Raw genomic sequence first — 19092 nt, forward strand, 5'->3', positions numbered from 1 at the left:
CTGAATCCGGAAATGCACATATTCTTTTCAGTTCATTTGTTACAAACAAATAGTTTCTAAAATGACAAACAATCCAAAAAATAAAACACAACAATTTACACATTATGCTGGTAACATCACATGCAATATCATCTTGTTTTGATATTCTTTGTAGTATAGATACCGGAACTTACATAATCCTGCTATCCTAAACACAGACTATTTTAATTCTTTTAAATTTCCATTATTGTCAAATGACACTCTTTTAGGACAAATTGTGTTCCACTAATACAGCTATGGTAAAACTCGTGTATGTGAGAGTGACAAACAACCATTTACTTGTGAAATTCTTATTTCAAATTCATTGTAAAAAGTTTTTGACCAGAATTTTATATATAACACAAACACTCTTGGTCGAAATTCAATTTAATTTACCTAACTGCTAACAGTCTGGGACCTTTTTTTGAATATGATTAAGGTTAATTTCTTTAATAGCTTGATAGTGATCGTAGTGAGCCTCTCAAGTTTATAGCCCACATTTTTTTCCAAGTGTAATCTTACTAAAACTCTAGTCAATGAATTGACTTTTAGAAAGTAGTTCCAGTAACTGAAAAAAGTGTAATAAATATAAAGAAAAAAATTTAAATTGGGCCTAAGCTTAAAAAAAAAAAAAAATTCAAACACCTTACGAGATTCGAACTCAGACCTCGCCCATGGAAATTATGCATGCTAACCACTGGACCACAATGACTTATGACATAAATGTGTGATAAAATTATGTATATAAATAAATTTTGTTAGGACAGCGTGTCTATATTCGTTTTACATTGACATTTTTGAAATTATTGGCTTTTCTACATTCAAAGAAATAAATAAACAATGGTTTTGTTATTCAAACAGTGCAGTAATGTAGCTTACATCATATTCATAATTCATTATTGGAAACAAAAAGCGGGCCGCTTGAATCATCCATAAACTCGTTTCATGAAAAAACCCGAATAACACCGATTTCTATAGATACCGCGAATTTTCAACTGGATAGAATAATTTGTTTTAATAATGCGGCGCCCGATCGTTTATAAGAAATTTTATTTTATCAAAAGTCGTCCTGAAAATTATTTATTGCGCAAGCACGGCAGCAGGTCCGGTAGAAATTATGGGAGAACAACAACAACAAAACCGGTGAAGGTATAGAACATATTCCCAAGTTGAACGGTATATAGGTTTACTTTGACATATATACACGTACACATTATCTATAGACGGAAAAACCTTCGGTTTTCCCGTATAAATTATCTGATAATTTTTGTTCAGGCTTCAGCACGACGCCGGGAGTGCAGTGTAATAGGGAGGAACCACTGTTAGGCTTTATTATGCATTCATTTAGCAGGACAAATTACTTCAGTCTTCAATTCGAGAGTCTGTAAATAAAATGCTTTCAGGACTGAGGGCAGAAAATCTCTACAGGCTAGGCGTAATGTTACTGGCCCATTTCTATATTTTTTTTTTTTTTTTACATAGAATCTACATTCCATTCCAATGAGCCAATTAATTTCACTTCACTCGAGGGATACACTGTGTGCGCAAGAAAATAATTCTCTCAGCTTTAAGGAGTACGCCAGCCACATGTGCTGCAAGTTAAAACTGACAAACTTAGATCTAATTTGTTATGATTTTCTATTGTGACCTGTTCCAAATGATAAGTTAGCAATTTTTTCTTGTGGTATGTTTCTTCCTTTACTGGTATTTACCAAAAATCTCCAAATGTTTATCTGAATATAATATTATCACAAAAATAATAATGTGATTTGCAGCTTAGCCTATCTCACAAAACTCAAGACCGGAGCATATTTGTGTACGCTGGGCAGTGCTGGGAAGACAAACAAATGCCTAGCTGGTTGCAAGAGGCAAAACAGCATACGCCTCAAAAGTGAAATGCATTAGCCCCGTGATCTAATAAACATGCATGGAGAATTGAAATTAGCTGATCCCATTTAGTAACCAGCAAAGTTTACTCTTAGTGACAAATAATAAAGCCTTTATGAAAACCAAGAAGGGTTACAGTGAACAGATTTTTAGCTCAGGTGAGCGTGAAGTGCTCAAGGTGAGCTTTTGTGATTGCCCTATATACAAGATACAAGAAAATTTATTTAACGTCGGATACTGTATATAACAAAAACATTAGCTTTAAGCTATTTCCCGACAAACATATATGTAAAAAATAATAACAATTAAAAAAGGCTGTAAAAGAAAAGCACATGGTTAAAGCACAGCATAAAAAAAAGATAAGCATATTATATTGGTACATGCAAGTAAAGATACAAGTCTATGGACATAAATAAGAAATTAGTTGACAGTCGGGTAATGTGACAAGTGTGAGACAAAAAGAACCTAATTCCCCAAGTAAAGTACTTATATCCTAACCTACCGAAAGAAAGATGTAGTTTGTCTGTCGTCTACAATTTGACTGTTAACACTCTAGAGGTAACAATTTTGGCCCAATCTTTATGAAACTTGGTCAGAATGTTACCCTCAATAAAATCTTGGACACGTTCGATATTGGGTCATCTGGGTTCAAAAACTAGGTCACCAGGTCAAATCAAAGGAAAAGCTTGTTAACATTCTAGAGGTCACAATTTTGGCCCAATCTTAATGAAACTTGGTCAGAATGTTACCCTCAATAAAATCTTGGACGACTTCAATATTGGGTCATCTGGGATCAAAAACTAGGTCACTAGGTCAAATCGATTGTAGGACATTTGCCAAAAATAGGTCACCAGGTCAGATCAAAGGAAAAGCTAGTTAACACTCTAGAGGCCACATTTATGACTGTTTCTTCATGAAACTTGGTCAGAATGTTAACCTTGATAATCTTTAGTTCAAGTTCAAATCTGGTTCATATGGGGTCAAAAACTAGGTCACCAGGTCAGATCAAAGGAAAAGCTAGTTAACACTCTAGAGGCCACATTTATGACCATATCCTCAAGGTCAGAATGTTAATCTTGATGATCTTTAGGTCAATAGGTCAGGTGAGCGATACAGGGCCTTCATGACCCTCTTGTTTCTGATACTTTCAGTTTCACATTCAACTTGCACTCTGGCCATAATACCTGTGAGAGGTTTGAGGCATTATGAAAAAATTGAGAGATCATGATATAATTGTAGCTATCTGTTTTTAATTGGTGATACCATCAAAATCATGTTCAGTAAACACTCAGTTGCTTATTTATGATGATAATTAAAATTGTATGAAAATTCTGCAGTACTTAAGCACTTTGATTTTTTTTTTTGTCAAAAAAAAAACAACAAGCTGGTTTTCTTGTCAGTTGAAAAATAGATGTACTGAATATTTTGATTGAATACTGAAAGTTAGAATGAATACTTACACTTATAAGTGGCCCGGTGGTCTAGTGCTGACATGCTCGACTGTCAATCCAGAGGTGCAGGGTTGGAGTCCTGGTCCACTGGACAGGTCCAGGCACTGGAAATTTCTGAAAATCTCTTGAATTTTTCCCAGCTAACTAAGAGGCTAGTACTGGTTCTTCCCAGAAAAGGCTGATTTGTGTGTATTGGTGCTATACAATATGCACGTTAAAGAACCAGATTGTTAGTTAGCCAGACAGGCCTTAAATTATCTAAAAGAATTTCTCGTCCTCTCTGGGTTTTGGGGGCTTTTTCTGTCCCACTATTCAGATCACACTGAGTCTGTACTAGAAGAGGATGACTGGCACTCTTGATGGCTGCTTTTGCGCTATGTAAAGCACCTTTGATCGTATTTATCGTGAAAAGAGCGCAATATAAATCTGATATAATATATAATTATACGAGTATACTTTAACTTACTTGTTTATCTTTCAGTGGAATGGGTTGATAAGAAACTTTCGTTCAGATATTCCACTTGGCAGACACCGCCGCTATATGAAAACTTATGATGATTGTTTTGTGGCCTCGGATGCAGTGGAATGGTTGCACCAATATTTAAAGAAGAATCCAAACTTTGGTACAGATGTGTCAAGGTAAGCTCAGGGGTGCTGCTTAAAAAAAAACTGTTTTTTTTTTTTTTTTCAAAAATGCAAGAACTTCTAAAGACAGGTAACTTTTTTTATTATAGCCAAAAATGAGTTTCAGTTTAAAATTTCTAATATTACTAGTTCAAAAAACATTTAAAAAAAAAAAATAGAAATGAAAACAGTATGAATTTCAATGACATTTAATGGTGGCAAATTTATTGATGCTAATATAATAGTAATAATCAGGGTTTCCTCTGGGTCAATTTCACTTTGCGCCAACAAATTCGCCAATCAGGTAAAGTTTGCGCCAGTGGCTCTCAAGTTGGAGCCAATAGTCTGTGATGGGCGACATACCATTTTCTTTTTCAATCTCTTTTTCATTTGATTCTTTACAGTAACCATGCAATTTGCTCTTGAACCAGTCTATTCTAATATCACATTGAATCAAAAATAGTTTTTAATCTTCTCAACCATTTTCAAGAACATTTTCTAAACAAAAGTAATTGCCCAGTCTATAAAATTATCCCTTTATATCTTTTTCCATTTTTAATTATCTCCCTTAAAGGGTCATTTTCACTAAATAGATGTTTTTAAAACATGATTATTTATCCTAATATCACATTGAATCAAAAATAGTTTTTAATCTTCTCAACCATTTTCAAGAACATTTTCTAAACAAAAGTAATTGCTCAATCTATAAAATTATCCCTTTGTATAGTTTTTCATTTTTAATTATCTCCCTTTAATGGTCATTATTACTAAATAGATGTTTTTAAAACATGAATATTTATCTCTTTATTCTTTTAACTTTTTATTTCAAAATTTAATTAGGTCATTTATCAAAAACAGTGTTGTTTTATATTATTTTGTAACTCTTGAAAAGCTTTTTAAAATGCTTAAGTTTCATTATATATATAACTAAATTTCTATTTCCTTTTACACATACTAATGTATAGCGAAAATACCACAGGTATTATTAGCACTTTGTTTTGAAACTCTGGGGTTGAGCTTTTTTAAAACTATCAGGTGTACCATGGTACAGTAAAAAAACTGCTTTAGTTCATTTGTATCTCAAAAATTCTTGACTGAAATTACATGACCGCGACTGAAATTTACGAACGCGTAGATTTATTTAACAACGCTTGTACAAAATTTATCTATTTATGATCGGAGAATATGTGTATCTTTTGATCGCGCTTTGACGTGTCATTATTTCGGCATTTTCTTGGTCTCGATTACTTCCGCGAATCGGATTGTCATTAAAATAACCTACAAATTTATCTCGCGTTTTTTGCATCATAAAAAAGGTGGTGCATTAGACGAAGCACGCAGCTAATATTTCGTTTCATTTGCTTTCGTGTAAGTAGGCGGGGCTAAATTTGGCGAATCAGATTGACTGATAATCGTTCTTGCGTGGAGGAACGCTCTAGTGACTCGGGGAAGTTTTAAATTATGCCCCGAGGTGTAAATCGATATTGACACGTTGTGTATTGTCATCGTGTAGTGTTAAATATCGGATACTCCGTTATTGCGTCCTTGAGAAAGATCAGATCGACGATTATCTTGCAGGCGCCAATGAAATTCGCCAATTGAAGATTTTTAGCGACAGAATTTACATATTGTCGCATTTGGCGCCATTGGCGACCGACAGCGGGAACCCTGAATAATATAATGATAATAAAAAATAAAAGAGGTTCAAGTTTTCCAATATTTTTGTCAGAATGAGCATTTACAATTGGAATTTACTGGCTTTTACTTAGTGTAATTATTGTACCCCCCGACAACAAAGTTGTAAGGGGGGGTATACTGGTTTCAGGTTGTCTGTCTGTCTGTCCGTCTGTCTGTCTGGTCGTCTGTCCGTAGACGCAATCTTGTGCGCACCATCTCTCCTTATCCCCTTGACAGAATTTAATGAAACTTCACACAAATGATCAGTACCAACAGTAGTTGTGCATGGGGCATGTTAGGTTCTTTTAGAAAAAAAATTTGCAGAGTTATGGGACTTTGTTTTTTTGTTACTATACTATATACATAGACACAATCTTGTGCGCACCATCTCTCCTCATCCCCTTGACACAATTTAATGAAACTTCACACAAGTGATCAGTACCAACAGTAGTTGTGCTTGGGGCAGGTTAGGTTCTTTTAGAAAAAAAATTTGCAGGGTTATGGGACTTTGTTTTTTTGTTACTATACTATATACATAGACACAATCTTGTGCGCACCATCTCTCCTCATCCCCTTGACACAATTTTATGAAACTTCACACAAGTGATCAGTACCAATTGTAGTTGTGCATGGGGCATGTTAGGTTCTTTTAGAAAAAAAATTGGCAGAGTTATGGGACTTTGTTTTTTTGTTACTATACTATATACATACAGTCTGCATATGCAATCTTGTGCGTGCCTGATCTACCAAACCCTTACACACAATTTAATGAAACTTCACACAAGTGATCAGTACCAACCCTAGTTGTGCATGGTGCATGTTACATTCTTTTAGATAAATATTCTGCATAGTTATGGGACTTTGTTTTTTGTTACTATACTGTATACATACAGTCTATATACATACAGTCCGCATAATTATGCAATCTTGTGTGCGTCAAATTGCAATGTACTGTGTCAGTGCATGCGGGGGGGGGGGGGGGGGGGGGGTTCATTCATCACCTTTAGTGATAGCTCTAGTTTATACTTCATTATGTTTGGATCAGATTCATGATTTTCGTTTGATTATATTGATCTACACCCAAGACAATCCAGGAAATGAGCTTTTAATGATCCCAAATTTATAACTAGGTTGACAGATTGACCTGATTTACGAATATGACTGGTACAAGTTTTTGTTCAAAAGTAACTGTAAAATAGTAATCTAATAATTACTGGTTGAGGTAACAGGGACATACCCATCAGCCCCCACCTGCATATATATTATATAAATGTGTATGTATACTCTTAAAATTTTTTAACTTGTGTTTATTGATGATGTTTTGTAGCATCCCATGACTGACTCACACCCTCAGTCCGAGGTAAATCAATGAATATAAAACTATTTTAAGTTGTTTGTTCAATTTTAAAAGCAAGTTGGTGGACAGCTTTTTTCGAAGTTCACTGAAAATATGTTGTCATTATATTTTTATGTTATGGCATGTGTTTTTAATCAGTATATATCTTTTTCTTGAAATGAAATCTGATAATGATTGTGAAAATATATTGTTTTGACTGTAGGGCAGATATACAATGTGTGTAAATATTTCGATCTCTTTTTCTTTTCTTTTGTTTCTATACATTTTATCAAATGTCACATCAAATATGTCATCATTTTGACCAGGATAATTATGTCAAAATCTGACAATTCTTTCTGAAGTTCATTGTTATATCTATTTAAATCTAAAGAGTGGTTGTAAAGTCTAGCACCAATTATTAGGATTTTCATGCCTTTTTGTAACTGTTAGGATACATCAAAGGTTTAATCTGTCATAAGTAGGTAATTATCAATGTAACAGTATAATGCTACTGTTATAGCCTGTATTTATTATGGTCAAATTCAGACATTCTGTCTCTGGTTATAGTTTAAACTTTATGACATATATGTATAATTGAAATTAGAACATCTGTTAAATGTGTTGACTTTAATTCAATAACCAGGATTAAAGGCTCACAAGTCATTAATGTTGTAAGCTGAAGGTGTTGAACAGATTGTGTTTTTTCTACATTTAAAGTGTCATTTAACACTACGTGAACAGCAACAGCTGTTTATATCAATTAAAAATGGTCTCCTAAATTATTTACATAAAACTATACAAATATTCTGATAGATATAGCAATTAAAGGAGTAACATAAAAAATGATTGATTAATTATTCACATTTAAGTTAACAGATTATTTGTAATTGGGCTTCCCTGGAATTATCATTTAATTACTATGCCAGTAATTACCTTTTATGTATACCAGTATTCATACAATTTGAATGGTCAAACATTATGACCAGGATGGACAATTTCCCAAAACTCCTGTCACAGCATCACATTTGAGCAACATTTAATGGCATTTTTAGCTCGACTATTCGAAGAATAGTCTAGCTATTCTACTCACCCTGGGGTGGGCATCGGCGTCGGCGTCAGCGTCACACCTTGGTTAAGTTTTTGCATGCAAGTACATACAGCTATCATTTAAAGGCATATAGCTTTGAAACTTTTTTATTCTTTTTCTAGGTCAATTACCAACCTCACTGGGTCAAGTTCCATAACTCTAACATGTATTTTGAGCAAATTATGCCCCCTTTTAGACTTAGAAAATTCTGGTTAAAGTTTTACATGCAAGTTACTATCTCCAAAACTAATGCAGATATTGAATTGAAACTTCACATGTGTCTTCGGGGTTATAAAACTAGTTGATACCACCAAGTCCCATAACTCTGACCTTCATTTTGGCCAAATTATGCCCCCTTTTGTACTTAGAAAATTTTGGTTAAAGTTTTGCGTGCAAGTACATACAGCTATTACTAAAAGGCATATAGATTTGAAACTTATTTTTCTTTTTCTAGATCAATTACCTACCTCACTGGGTCAAGTCCCATAACTCTGACATGTATTTTGGCCAAATTATGCCCCCTTTTGGACTTAGAAAATTCTGGTTAAAGTTTTGCGTGCAAGTACATACAGCTATTACCAAAAGGCATATTGATTTGAAACTTATTTTTCCTTTTTCTAGATCAATTACCTACCTCCCTGGGCCAAGTCCCATAACTCTGACATGTATTTTGAGCAAATTATGCCCCTTTTTGGACTTAGAAAATCCTGGTTAAAGTTTTACATGCAAGTTACTATCTCCAAAACTAATGCAGATATTAAATTGAAACTTCACATGTGTCTTCGGGGTTATAAAACTAGTTGATAGAATCAAGTCCCATAACTCTGACATGTATTTTGGGTAAATTATGCCCCCTTTTGGACTTAGAAAATCCTGGTTAAAGTTTTGCGTGCAAGTACATACAGCTATTACTAAAAGGCATATAGCTTTGAAACTTATTTATTCTTTTTCTAGGTCAGTTACCAACCTCACTGGGTCAAGTTCCATAACTCTTAACATGTATTTTGAGCAAATTATGCCCCCTTTTGGACTTAGAAAATTCTGGTTAAAGTTTTACATGCAAGTTGCTATCTCCAAAACTAATGCAGATATGGAATTGAAACTTAACATGTTTCTTCGGGGTTATTAAACTAGTTGATAGCATCAAGTCCCATAACTCTGATATGCATTTTGGTCAGATTATGTCCCGTTTCGAACTCTTTTGATATTTAACATTTTGGGTAATAATTTCCTGCTTCTGTGACAATATTTCCAATAGTCGAGCTGGCTGTCTTACGGACAGCTCTTGTTCATTTTTAGCTCGGCTATACGAAGTATGGAAGCTGCCCTACTTGACCCGGTGTCGGCATCCTTCCGAATCCGCACTTTTATTAAAGTTTTGAAGCACTTTCACTTTATCTCTGGAATTACTTAATGGATTTGTTTCAAACTTAAAATAGTCATGATAGTTATTCCTCATCATAACCCACATCATATGGCACAAGGGCCATAACTCTCATGCCAATATTTCATGAATTATCCCCCCTTTTTACTTAGAATTTCAGGATAAAGTTTTGATGCACTTTCACTTTTATCTCAGTTATTACAGAACGGATTTGATTCAAACTTAAAATAGTTGTTCCACCTTATCAACCACATCATTTGACTCAAGGTCCATAACTCTGGTACTAATATTTCATGAATTATGCCCCCCTTTTACTTAGAATTTCAGGTTAAAATTTTTATGTACTGTCACTCTATCTCAGTTATTGCTAAATGGATTTGATTCAGACTTAAAATAGTTGTTCCACCTTATCACCCACATTATATGACACAATGTCCATAACTCTGGTACTAATATTTCATGAATTATGCTCCCTTTTACTTAGACTTTCAGCTTAATTTGATGCATTTTCACTATATCTCAGTTATTACTAAATGGATTTGAATCAAACTTGAAGTTGTTATTCCGCATCATCACCCACATCATATGACACAGGTGCAAAAATCACTTTTGCACCAATATTTCATGAATTATCCCCCTTTTTGTTTAGAATTATACTTATTTAATGTTCTTTATCTCTCTTATTACTTAATACTTTTGACACAGACTCGAGCTATTGTCCAATATCTTCATTATTATTGGAGTCATTAAACACTCTAGTGACAGCTCCAGCTTCCTCAGATGTGCCAGTTTCACTATCTAACATCGAAATAGTCGAGCGCGCTGTCTCCTGTGGCAGCTCTTGTTAGTATATTCTATTACAGATTTATCTAATGAACAAAAAGACCCATTATATAGAGTATTAAAATGTATGTTTTATTACTTTTATGAAATTTTGTAATCACTCCCCTTTGGTATTAGAGTATTCAAAAAGTGGACTTTTTCTTTTGATTTTAATATGATTTCTAGTTTTACATTAATGATTTGCACTTAAGACTTAAGTCTGTTAAACTGTCCTTGATCAAATTCTGATTAACCACCTTTAAAACATAAGCTGCCTCAATATCTGAATGATATCATCTGCTGTGAGAACCAGATATTGGGGTTCGATCCCCGGCTATATCATACCAGTAACATGAAAAAAGGTAATGGTAGAGCTCCCTTGCTTGGCATTCAGTATTGAATTCACACATGTGCTTTCAAAGAAGAGGGATATATTGTTTTGCTCATTGTCAGTTTTTCAGTCGGTAAACCATTTGGTTTTCAGTAAGTTAATTATGGCCTGTAGTCAGTAGTTGACCTTTGCGGGGTGGGGGTTAATAGGTTAAATTCATAGTGACCTTGAGACTGAAAAGGGTTTCTGCTCAAGAAGTAAATTCAAACTTTGTAAGATGGTTGCCTGTTGTCAATAGATGACCCCTAGTCTGAAAACAGTTTCTGCTCAATAAAGGACACTGACTGACAATCTTCATAGCATGATTGTTTGTAGCCCATGTTGTTTCTGAAATTTGGTCAAAGTTCAAGATCATAGCATATAAATTCACATACCCACCAGCCTTCTGCAGGCTATCATGGGGGACATACGTGTTTAACGAACAGCTATTGTTTATTTATGATTTTGAACTTACAGAGCGCAGAGTGTGCAGTTGTTACAGAAGTTACACAAAGCCAAAGTATTTGAAGATGTTAGAGGACAGAAACATAACAGGGGCGAGTTTACAGACAATGCTAGGCTTTTCAGGTAAATATACATGTACTGAGGTCCAGCTGAGACCTGTCTAAATTCCTTTCAGTTTAAGTTTTTTCACTGTTATATTTTCTGGTCCTTTGGGATCATAGAGTCCATTCAACATACATATGTGTAATAGAGTTCTGCTTAAGTCGGTGCTAGGGGGTGTGAGAGGTGTTGCACATTTCATTACTTCTCATGAACAGACTCAGTCAAACTGAGTCAGCGTGCAGTCTGCTATTATTCTTCTTGGTTGCATTCTTTGCTTCCAAAGGATCTTTTTACAGATTTTATTTTTATGATGGACATACTTACATTTTGTCATCTTACATCCTGTAAAAATTACAAATGCCTGAAATTGATGTCAGGTAACTGCAAAAGTGTGTACCTGTAAAGTTAGTCCACAAAATTTTATGAAAATAATGATCAAATATTTAACTGAAGAGGTGCTTTTGTTTCACTGTAGGTAAAATTAAAAATGAGTCATAATCTGGTGTTGCTTAACATAAGGTTTAATTTATTACATCTTTAAGATAAAATGTCTTCAAAAATGTGTTGTAGATTAATTTATAAAATTATTACTGTAATTATAGTCATTACATTGTTGATACTCTGTGGATGTTTTTTTTCTGTTTGGTTGTGTAGATCACGAGTCTTCTGACTGTTGATGCTTTGTTGTGCTTCCCTAGATAAATGTGATGTTGTTAGCTAATATTACTGACTGATTTTGTTTCAGACTTACTCTTAGTTCACCTTCCAAGGCAGTGAGGACTCCAATAGCTCTCAGAAACAACCTTAAGCTTGCCAACCTGAGGAGATCCCCGCTAACAAAACCAATGACGCCCTCACAGCCAGTGAAACTTGACTTTGACAAGATGGCATCTATGCCTTCCATACCGGACAACACAAGTACGCTTCCTGAATGTCACTTCATGTCAAAACCACTGTCAGCACAGGAGATAGAGAATGAGTGGAAAAACATGACATTACAAAGGTTGCAATGTTTTTTTGTTGCATAAAAATTCGGAAGCAAACAACGTTCCATTAGTTTGTTATTTAATTTATATATTTATAGGTTATTAGCTTTGTATCGGGAAATATGCACGAGTTCTTCAGCGGAAATATCGGCAACTTCAGGAGGGCAATATTCTTCCGCTGAAGAACGAGTGACCGATGCGCAAAGATAATAACCTTTTAATTACATACGCATCTATACGTATAAATATTATGTAAATATCATAGATATGTTCAATAGCCTGAATAGGATTGACAATTTACTGAACTAAATAAAAAAAAAATAGTGCAACAACACATACTGAATTACGTCATGCACCCGCTATGAAATTCAGGCAGCAGTGTACGGAAAAATATTGACGTTTCTGGTACCAGTGTAACTTAACAGGGAACAGAAACGAGTATGTAATAATATATACTACAAGTCCCAGGTCATGGGGTGACCTTTTGATATGGAATAGTAGACTGGGACTTGATGTTTTAAGTCGGAACTGATCTTTGTCAAAATAATTGTAAAGGTATTCAGAGCTTTTTAGAGCTGCCCTCACTGAAGTGATAATTGAAAGTTTTAAATAGACTGTGAGTTAAGCAAGTTAATCTTTGCAATTTAATTAGATAAGTCAGTAGTCAAGTTAAACCTATAATTTATCAGTAACTGCATGAAGAAATAGGTTATTATTTGAACAATAAAAAATAAAATATCCATCCAATCAGAAGTATCCACAGGCTCATTTGTAACAGAAAACATGCAGGCTTTTTCTCTTATCGATTGTTACACAATGCACTCTGGGTATTGTAATTTGTGACTTATTATTTTGACCATGATCTTGTTATCCAGGAAGTTAGCCATTTGTAACAAACAAAAAAAAACCAGTGTAAGACAGTGTCACACATTTTCTGGCGATTTGCCGATTTCTCTTGTGGGGATTTTGTTTTCAAATTGGATATTAAAAAAAGCTTGAGCTTCCATGAAACGTGATTATGTGAACAGAGTTTTAAATACCACTACTGAAATTTCTTGCAGACCAAGATTTTAATTCTACTCGGGCATTAAACTTTCACAGTGCTTTTAATTTTATGTTTTAAATAAAAAAAAACAGCTGTCAAAATGGAAAATATTACAGTACATGGTTAGAAAAGGACATCTTTTAATCATGCATTTTAACTTGTACTGTCAGAGCTATGAAGGGAGGGAATTAAAATGGATGGATTCAATAATACTTTCTACAATATTAATCATACATCCATGATCTCGAGGATCATTGCAAAATGTGAGATAACATTTTTTTTGGACATTAAGGAACATAATTAATTAATAATTGTTTATGTGATCCTAGGTTACAAGCAAAAATATTTTGTGTCTTTAAAGATGTAAGAAATTAAGTTTGTGTATGTGTGTATATATTATATATATATAATGTGTGTGTTTTCAGCTTACAGAAGATCCTTGGTGTTGATGCGCTTGGTGATATTATTGATGCTGAATATGTGAGAGGAAGGTTCATCATGCACAACTGTCTGTATGTCAACAAAAGTGGAGTTGTAACAAATATTGATTCTAAAGGTTTGTAGCAGTTTGGTAGTAGAATACAACTCATGCTTATCTTTCGTTTGTGGGAGAGGTACTGGTCAAAGTAGCAAATGGAATGTGATTAAATGTACATGTTTGTATGTGATTTTTTATCCTCTCACATTTTAATTAAACATGAAGGAAATAGCATCTATAGTTATTCAAGTTTATTGATGTAAACAAATTCCAAAGGGGCAAACCCATGAGGAAAATTTCCAATCCATTTTGTTTCGTACTAAATCTCTAGTACTTACTATGCATACATCACCCACCATATTTATTAATATTTTGTCTTCAGTTCTATATGTTCTTGTGTTTCAGATCAGTTACCACACTGGGCACTCTCTGCCATGAAATGCCTTGCCTACTGTAAGTATACGAGTACTGTCAGTTTGTAGAAAATAAGTTACATATTAGATACCATTGCCTCATTCTTTTAGGACCTAACCCTTAATAGCTGATGTAGTTAATAGATTTAATATAAAGATTAATGTACAACTGTATCTCATTTTTAACAAGTTTTGTTTTATTTTTACAATCCTTTTCAAAATAGATTTCTTAAGTCTTTAATCAGCATTATCACTTGGTATTTTTTGTTGGTTTAGGGCCTGATAAGATTGATGAAAATTTACCCAATTATCCCGGTTTTGAGAAAGATGTGTTCCGTGTTGTCAAGGATTATTTCTGTGAGCTACCTGAACCTCTGATGACATACAACATGTATGAGGTCATAACTAATGTGTTTGGTAAGTCTGAACAAATATATATTTAACTCAAGGAAATATGTCTCAAGCAGAATTATGAATATGATGCATATCTTCATTATACACTTAGCACTTAATGTACCCATTCATCACATTACCTTTAATGAATCTTGAATAAATTATGACAGACTTGGATCATTAGGTTTAAGATATTATAGCTGCTTAATTGATAAATCAGCAGCCATTTACATGGCAAGTAAAAATGATTTGCTATGAGTTTTTTATCTTGACTTCAAAATATTTGAAGAGATGTTCTACTTGCCCAAATGTAGGCATCCACGTCCGCCACTTGGTTGCCATGTGGTTTCAAGTCGATAACTAATGAATGCTTTGTCACACAATGTTTAAACTTTATAGGGTGATTGCCTGTGGTCAGTAGATGACAGATGTTTTAGGTGTCAGTTTGTCAGAGATCAAAATCAAAGTGATTTTGTGACTGAAAATAGTTACTGCTCAGTAACTAAAGAGCACTTTGGCCTTAAGATGATTGCCTGTTGTCAGTAGATGACCCAAAACAATTTGGGTCACAAGGTCAAAGGTCAAACTCACATGAACCTTGAGACTGAAGATTGTTTCTGTTCATTAACTAAAGAACACTTTGGCATACAGTCATTAAACATCATGCCCACTACGATTGTTTTCATGGTTCGAAGGTCAAGGTCACATTGACCTTGAGACTGATAAGTTTTCCTGCGCAAAAAATAAAAAACACTTCAGCCTACAATCATTAAACTTAATAGGATTATTGCATTTGGTTATGACACCTTTTAAATTTTGTGATCAGTAGGTCAGAAGTCAGTGTCATAGTGACAGACTGAAACAGTTTCTATGCAGTAAGGCAATTAAAGAACACTGACCTGCAGTTGAACATACTTCGTAGGATGATTTCCTGTGGTCAGTAGATGACCCCTTTTGTTTTGGGGTTCAGTAGATCAGAGGTCAAGTTTTGACCTACCTGTAAGAATGAACACAGTTTTCACTAAGCAACTAAAGATCACTTGTACCTTATGCCTTTACTATGACCCTGTTTTGGTAAAAAATCTGGTTAAAGTTTTGATACACTGCACGCTGTCCCTGATATTGTGGCCCTCTTTGATAAAGAGTGGCTGTATTGTTTTACTCAGTCCTTTGGTCTGACTGTTGGTTACAAGAGAATGCTTGGTCTCACAATGTTCAAACTTTATAAGATAGTTGCCCCTGGCCAACAAATTACCCTTTATGTTTCGGGGGTCAGTAGGTCAAGGTCACAGTGACTTTGAAGCTGAAAACAGTTTCAGATCATTATCTGAAACATTACAAGATTACATGTAGAGTTGCATCTGACAGGCCATCATTGGGGCCTATGTGTCCTACAAACAGCTCTTGTTAGCTTTGTACTTCTAATTTCAGGTAAAAAAATGTTTGATGCACTTTTACTCTATCTCTGTTGTTACAGTATGGATTTTGATTCAAACTTGAAAAGTTGTTCGGCAAACTCAGCCTATTGAGATAGCTCTAATATCCTCAAATATGCAAATCTCATTATCAAGCTTTGAAATAGTCAAACATGCTGTCTTCTCTAACAGCTCTTGTTTCTAGTTTAAATGAAAATATTTATATCCAAGAGAATGATATACCATGTGAAACAAGCCTGACTTTGAAAAGTATGACTCTTTCATTTGTTGTGGTTTTGATGTGAGCTGGCACTTTGAGAATTCTCTTCAATGTATAATTGTTAGGTCCCAAAAATGTTATGTACTCGTTTGTCATTAATGAAGTCACCTGAGTAAGTGAATGTTCAATGGCAAAATATGTGTAATACAGATGTATGACTATAGTATGTCCCATTATTTTTCAGACTCGGATATATGTGGATTTAATACTGAATATAGTAAACTAGGTTGTGGGTACTTAAACACTGAGCTTGAAAGTTAGTATTCCATGTGCTTGATTTGTATTGCAAAGAAAGATTACATACTCATGATACTGTTACCTACATTTATGTCATCTGGCTCATTTCTGTCCAGTTTTACCTGATAGCCTGAGTCAGTTGTTAGAAAAGTAAAGTGACATCAAAACTTAAAACTGCAGGATTTTTTATCATTTTAATAATTAATTACTAGTATAAGCAAAATTTTATGAAGATGGGAATAGTGCAAAATCAAAAATTAAGCATTAAAAAGTCTTACGTTTAAAGGGTATTGTATGATTTACTTTAAAAAATGGCCTTTAATGCAAATTTCTTAAATTAGAATGGCCAATTTCTTTTACATGATTAAATTTTGTAATACAAAATCTCTAAAATTGCCCACTCTACATATTCAACCTGGCTATCAAAAAGAAAATATTCCATTATGCATCTGTCAAAACTTTGAATTGTATTTTCTCCATTATTTCCATGTTACTTTGTAAAGAAAAGTATACCAAACCCTTTTTGACTTAATGTGTTTTTTAAAAGAGACTGGTGTGCAACATCAAAATTAAAGCACCTTACGAAAACAGGATGTACAGTTTTATATTTTTTTAAACATAAGACAAAGACTTTTTAGATTTCTATTCAGCTATATTAAAGTTCAAGATGAGATAAATGAAGGAAATATTTTAAAGAGCTTTAAGTTGGGTATAGATTTACACAGACAGAATATATTATATTAGCATCTGAACATATGTTTATACAGAATTCCATATACTCCTGTAATCGTTTTACTAAAACTGTTCATATAACATGGTTTGTACTAACACTAACATCATACATGTATACATTGTGTAACCATGTTTCAGTTTTGTTGCAGTTGTATCTAACCATAATGCTTTGTTTTCCTGTTTTTATTTCATCTGTACCTGGATGTAACATCTAACTTGACTTTGAACTTCATGATATCACCATAACCTTCACCTTGCATGTGACATCACAACAGTGAAATCATCCAATCAGAAAACAGGACAGCAATCTTGTGTCAACTTACCTAGTAACTGTGAATACTCTAACTCCACTCCTAAATACATTAATGCATATAAATCTGTTGAAAATTTGCTCATGAAATTAACTAGAAATTCCAAAACTTCTGCAGAGTGTCAGGATGCTTCAGAAGGGTATTCCAGTGGGAATATTTTAGATTTGTCTCCAATCCAGCCTGTCCACAACTCTAGTCATAACAACAAACAAAGTGATCCTGTGACAAGATACGAGACAGCTTTTGGACCAGATAATAAGACAGTTACACGTGTATTCTACGCGGATGGTGTAGCAACAGATTTTAATCATATAGATGGAGAAACAGATATAGAAGCTACACCAATAGAGACTCACTTTGAAGATTCACCACCAGGGGGAGACAGTGGAGGATCATTCTCTAGGAAAAATGGTTTACGGCATTCAATGCATAATTTATTTAATAGAGGAACGTCAAATAGGGGAAAGAAGGTAAAAGGAGAGAAATCAGTTTCACGAAGACGTAGTGCTGGCTTTAATTTGAATGAGGAGGAGAACTATGGCTGTACTGTAGGTGTTTATAGCAGGACAACGTCAGACAGTGGTTCCCACTGTACACCTGTCTCCAGGCAGGTACCAGTCACCAGGTCAGAGTCTTGTGCTGCAGGGCTCGGGGACAAGGTAAACAGGAGATATGCAAATGGTAAACCCCCTGCCTATGCTATGCCACCTTCCTACGATGCCTTATACCCTGAATCCTTATACCCTAAAACCAATCATCCAGTTACGGACACTTCTAGAAAGTTTTTAAAAAGGAAAAAGTCCATATCAAGCGCATCATTGAATCAAGGAAAATCATTTATAGAAAATAGTGACAGTGGAAAAGGGAATACTTCCTCCTTGTCAGACAAAGCACATGGAAGCCGGAACTGTGATACAGATGTATTGGTTGGGCGGAGTTTAAGTATGTCAGACTTAGCTGCTGCTGCACCTCCAGTGGAGAATGAACTTCAGAAGCAGTGTATGGGCAGGATACAAGAGAGTGAAGACAGTAAGTAAATACTAGTTATGAAATACATACATATTTATTGAGCCACTGGTCTCTGTCTTCACTCATTCGTTTACACACTGAAGGGTCCATTTTGAAAATAGGCAATGCAGTTTTTATTTCAGCTTGAATTACATTCAATAAATGTGTATGAAGTGCATGTAGAATATGAACTTGATGCTGATGTTACTGTACTGCATTAAATTGGACCTCTGTGGCCGAGAGGTTATGGTCACGTATTTGGGATCAGAAACCTGGCTTGGTTTGTAGTATTCTTTCATATGACTGTGAGGAAGCCATCCAGCTACCTTGCAGAAGATTGGTGGCTCTACCCAGTTGCCTGCCCAATGATGAAATAATGCACACAGAGTGGTGCCTGACATTCCTACATTAGCAAAAGCTGGAAAGTCACCAAAGTACATATACTAAGTGTGTCAGTTTTATCCTTAACCCAACAAAAATAATTTTATTACTGCTATTTCAGGATGTGTATTTTTTCTTTTCTTTTAAATTTTTATATTAAAAATGATTCTCAAAAAATAAATGTTTATTG

General features: G+C 34.4%; 1 protein-coding gene across 4 annotated transcripts in view; it reads left to right on the forward strand.

Moving 5' to 3' along the window:
* LOC123525337 (DEP domain-containing protein 1B-like) overlaps positions 1-19092 on the forward strand; it is a 34439-nt gene that overhangs the window by 1003 nt on the left and 14344 nt on the right. For 3 of the 4 annotated variants that reach the window (XM_053537946.1, XM_053537947.1, XM_053537948.1), the window contains exons 2-8: positions 3838-3995; positions 11134-11244; positions 11969-12226; positions 13680-13810; positions 14138-14185; positions 14422-14562; positions 17478-18542. In XM_053537946.1, the coding sequence (XP_053393921.1) occupies positions 3838-3995; positions 11134-11244; positions 11969-12226; positions 13680-13810; positions 14138-14185; positions 14422-14562; positions 17478-18542 (1912 nt within the window). The remainder of the gene's footprint in view (positions 1-3837; positions 3996-11133; positions 11245-11968; positions 12227-13679; positions 13811-14137; positions 14186-14421; positions 14563-17477; positions 18543-19092) is intronic. The other variant, XM_053537949.1, reaches the window with a different exon arrangement.

This window comes from Mercenaria mercenaria, chromosome 3, assembly GCF_021730395.1.
Source record: "Mercenaria mercenaria strain notata chromosome 3, MADL_Memer_1, whole genome shotgun sequence".
NCBI lineage: Eukaryota > Metazoa > Mollusca > Bivalvia > Venerida > Veneridae > Mercenaria > Mercenaria mercenaria.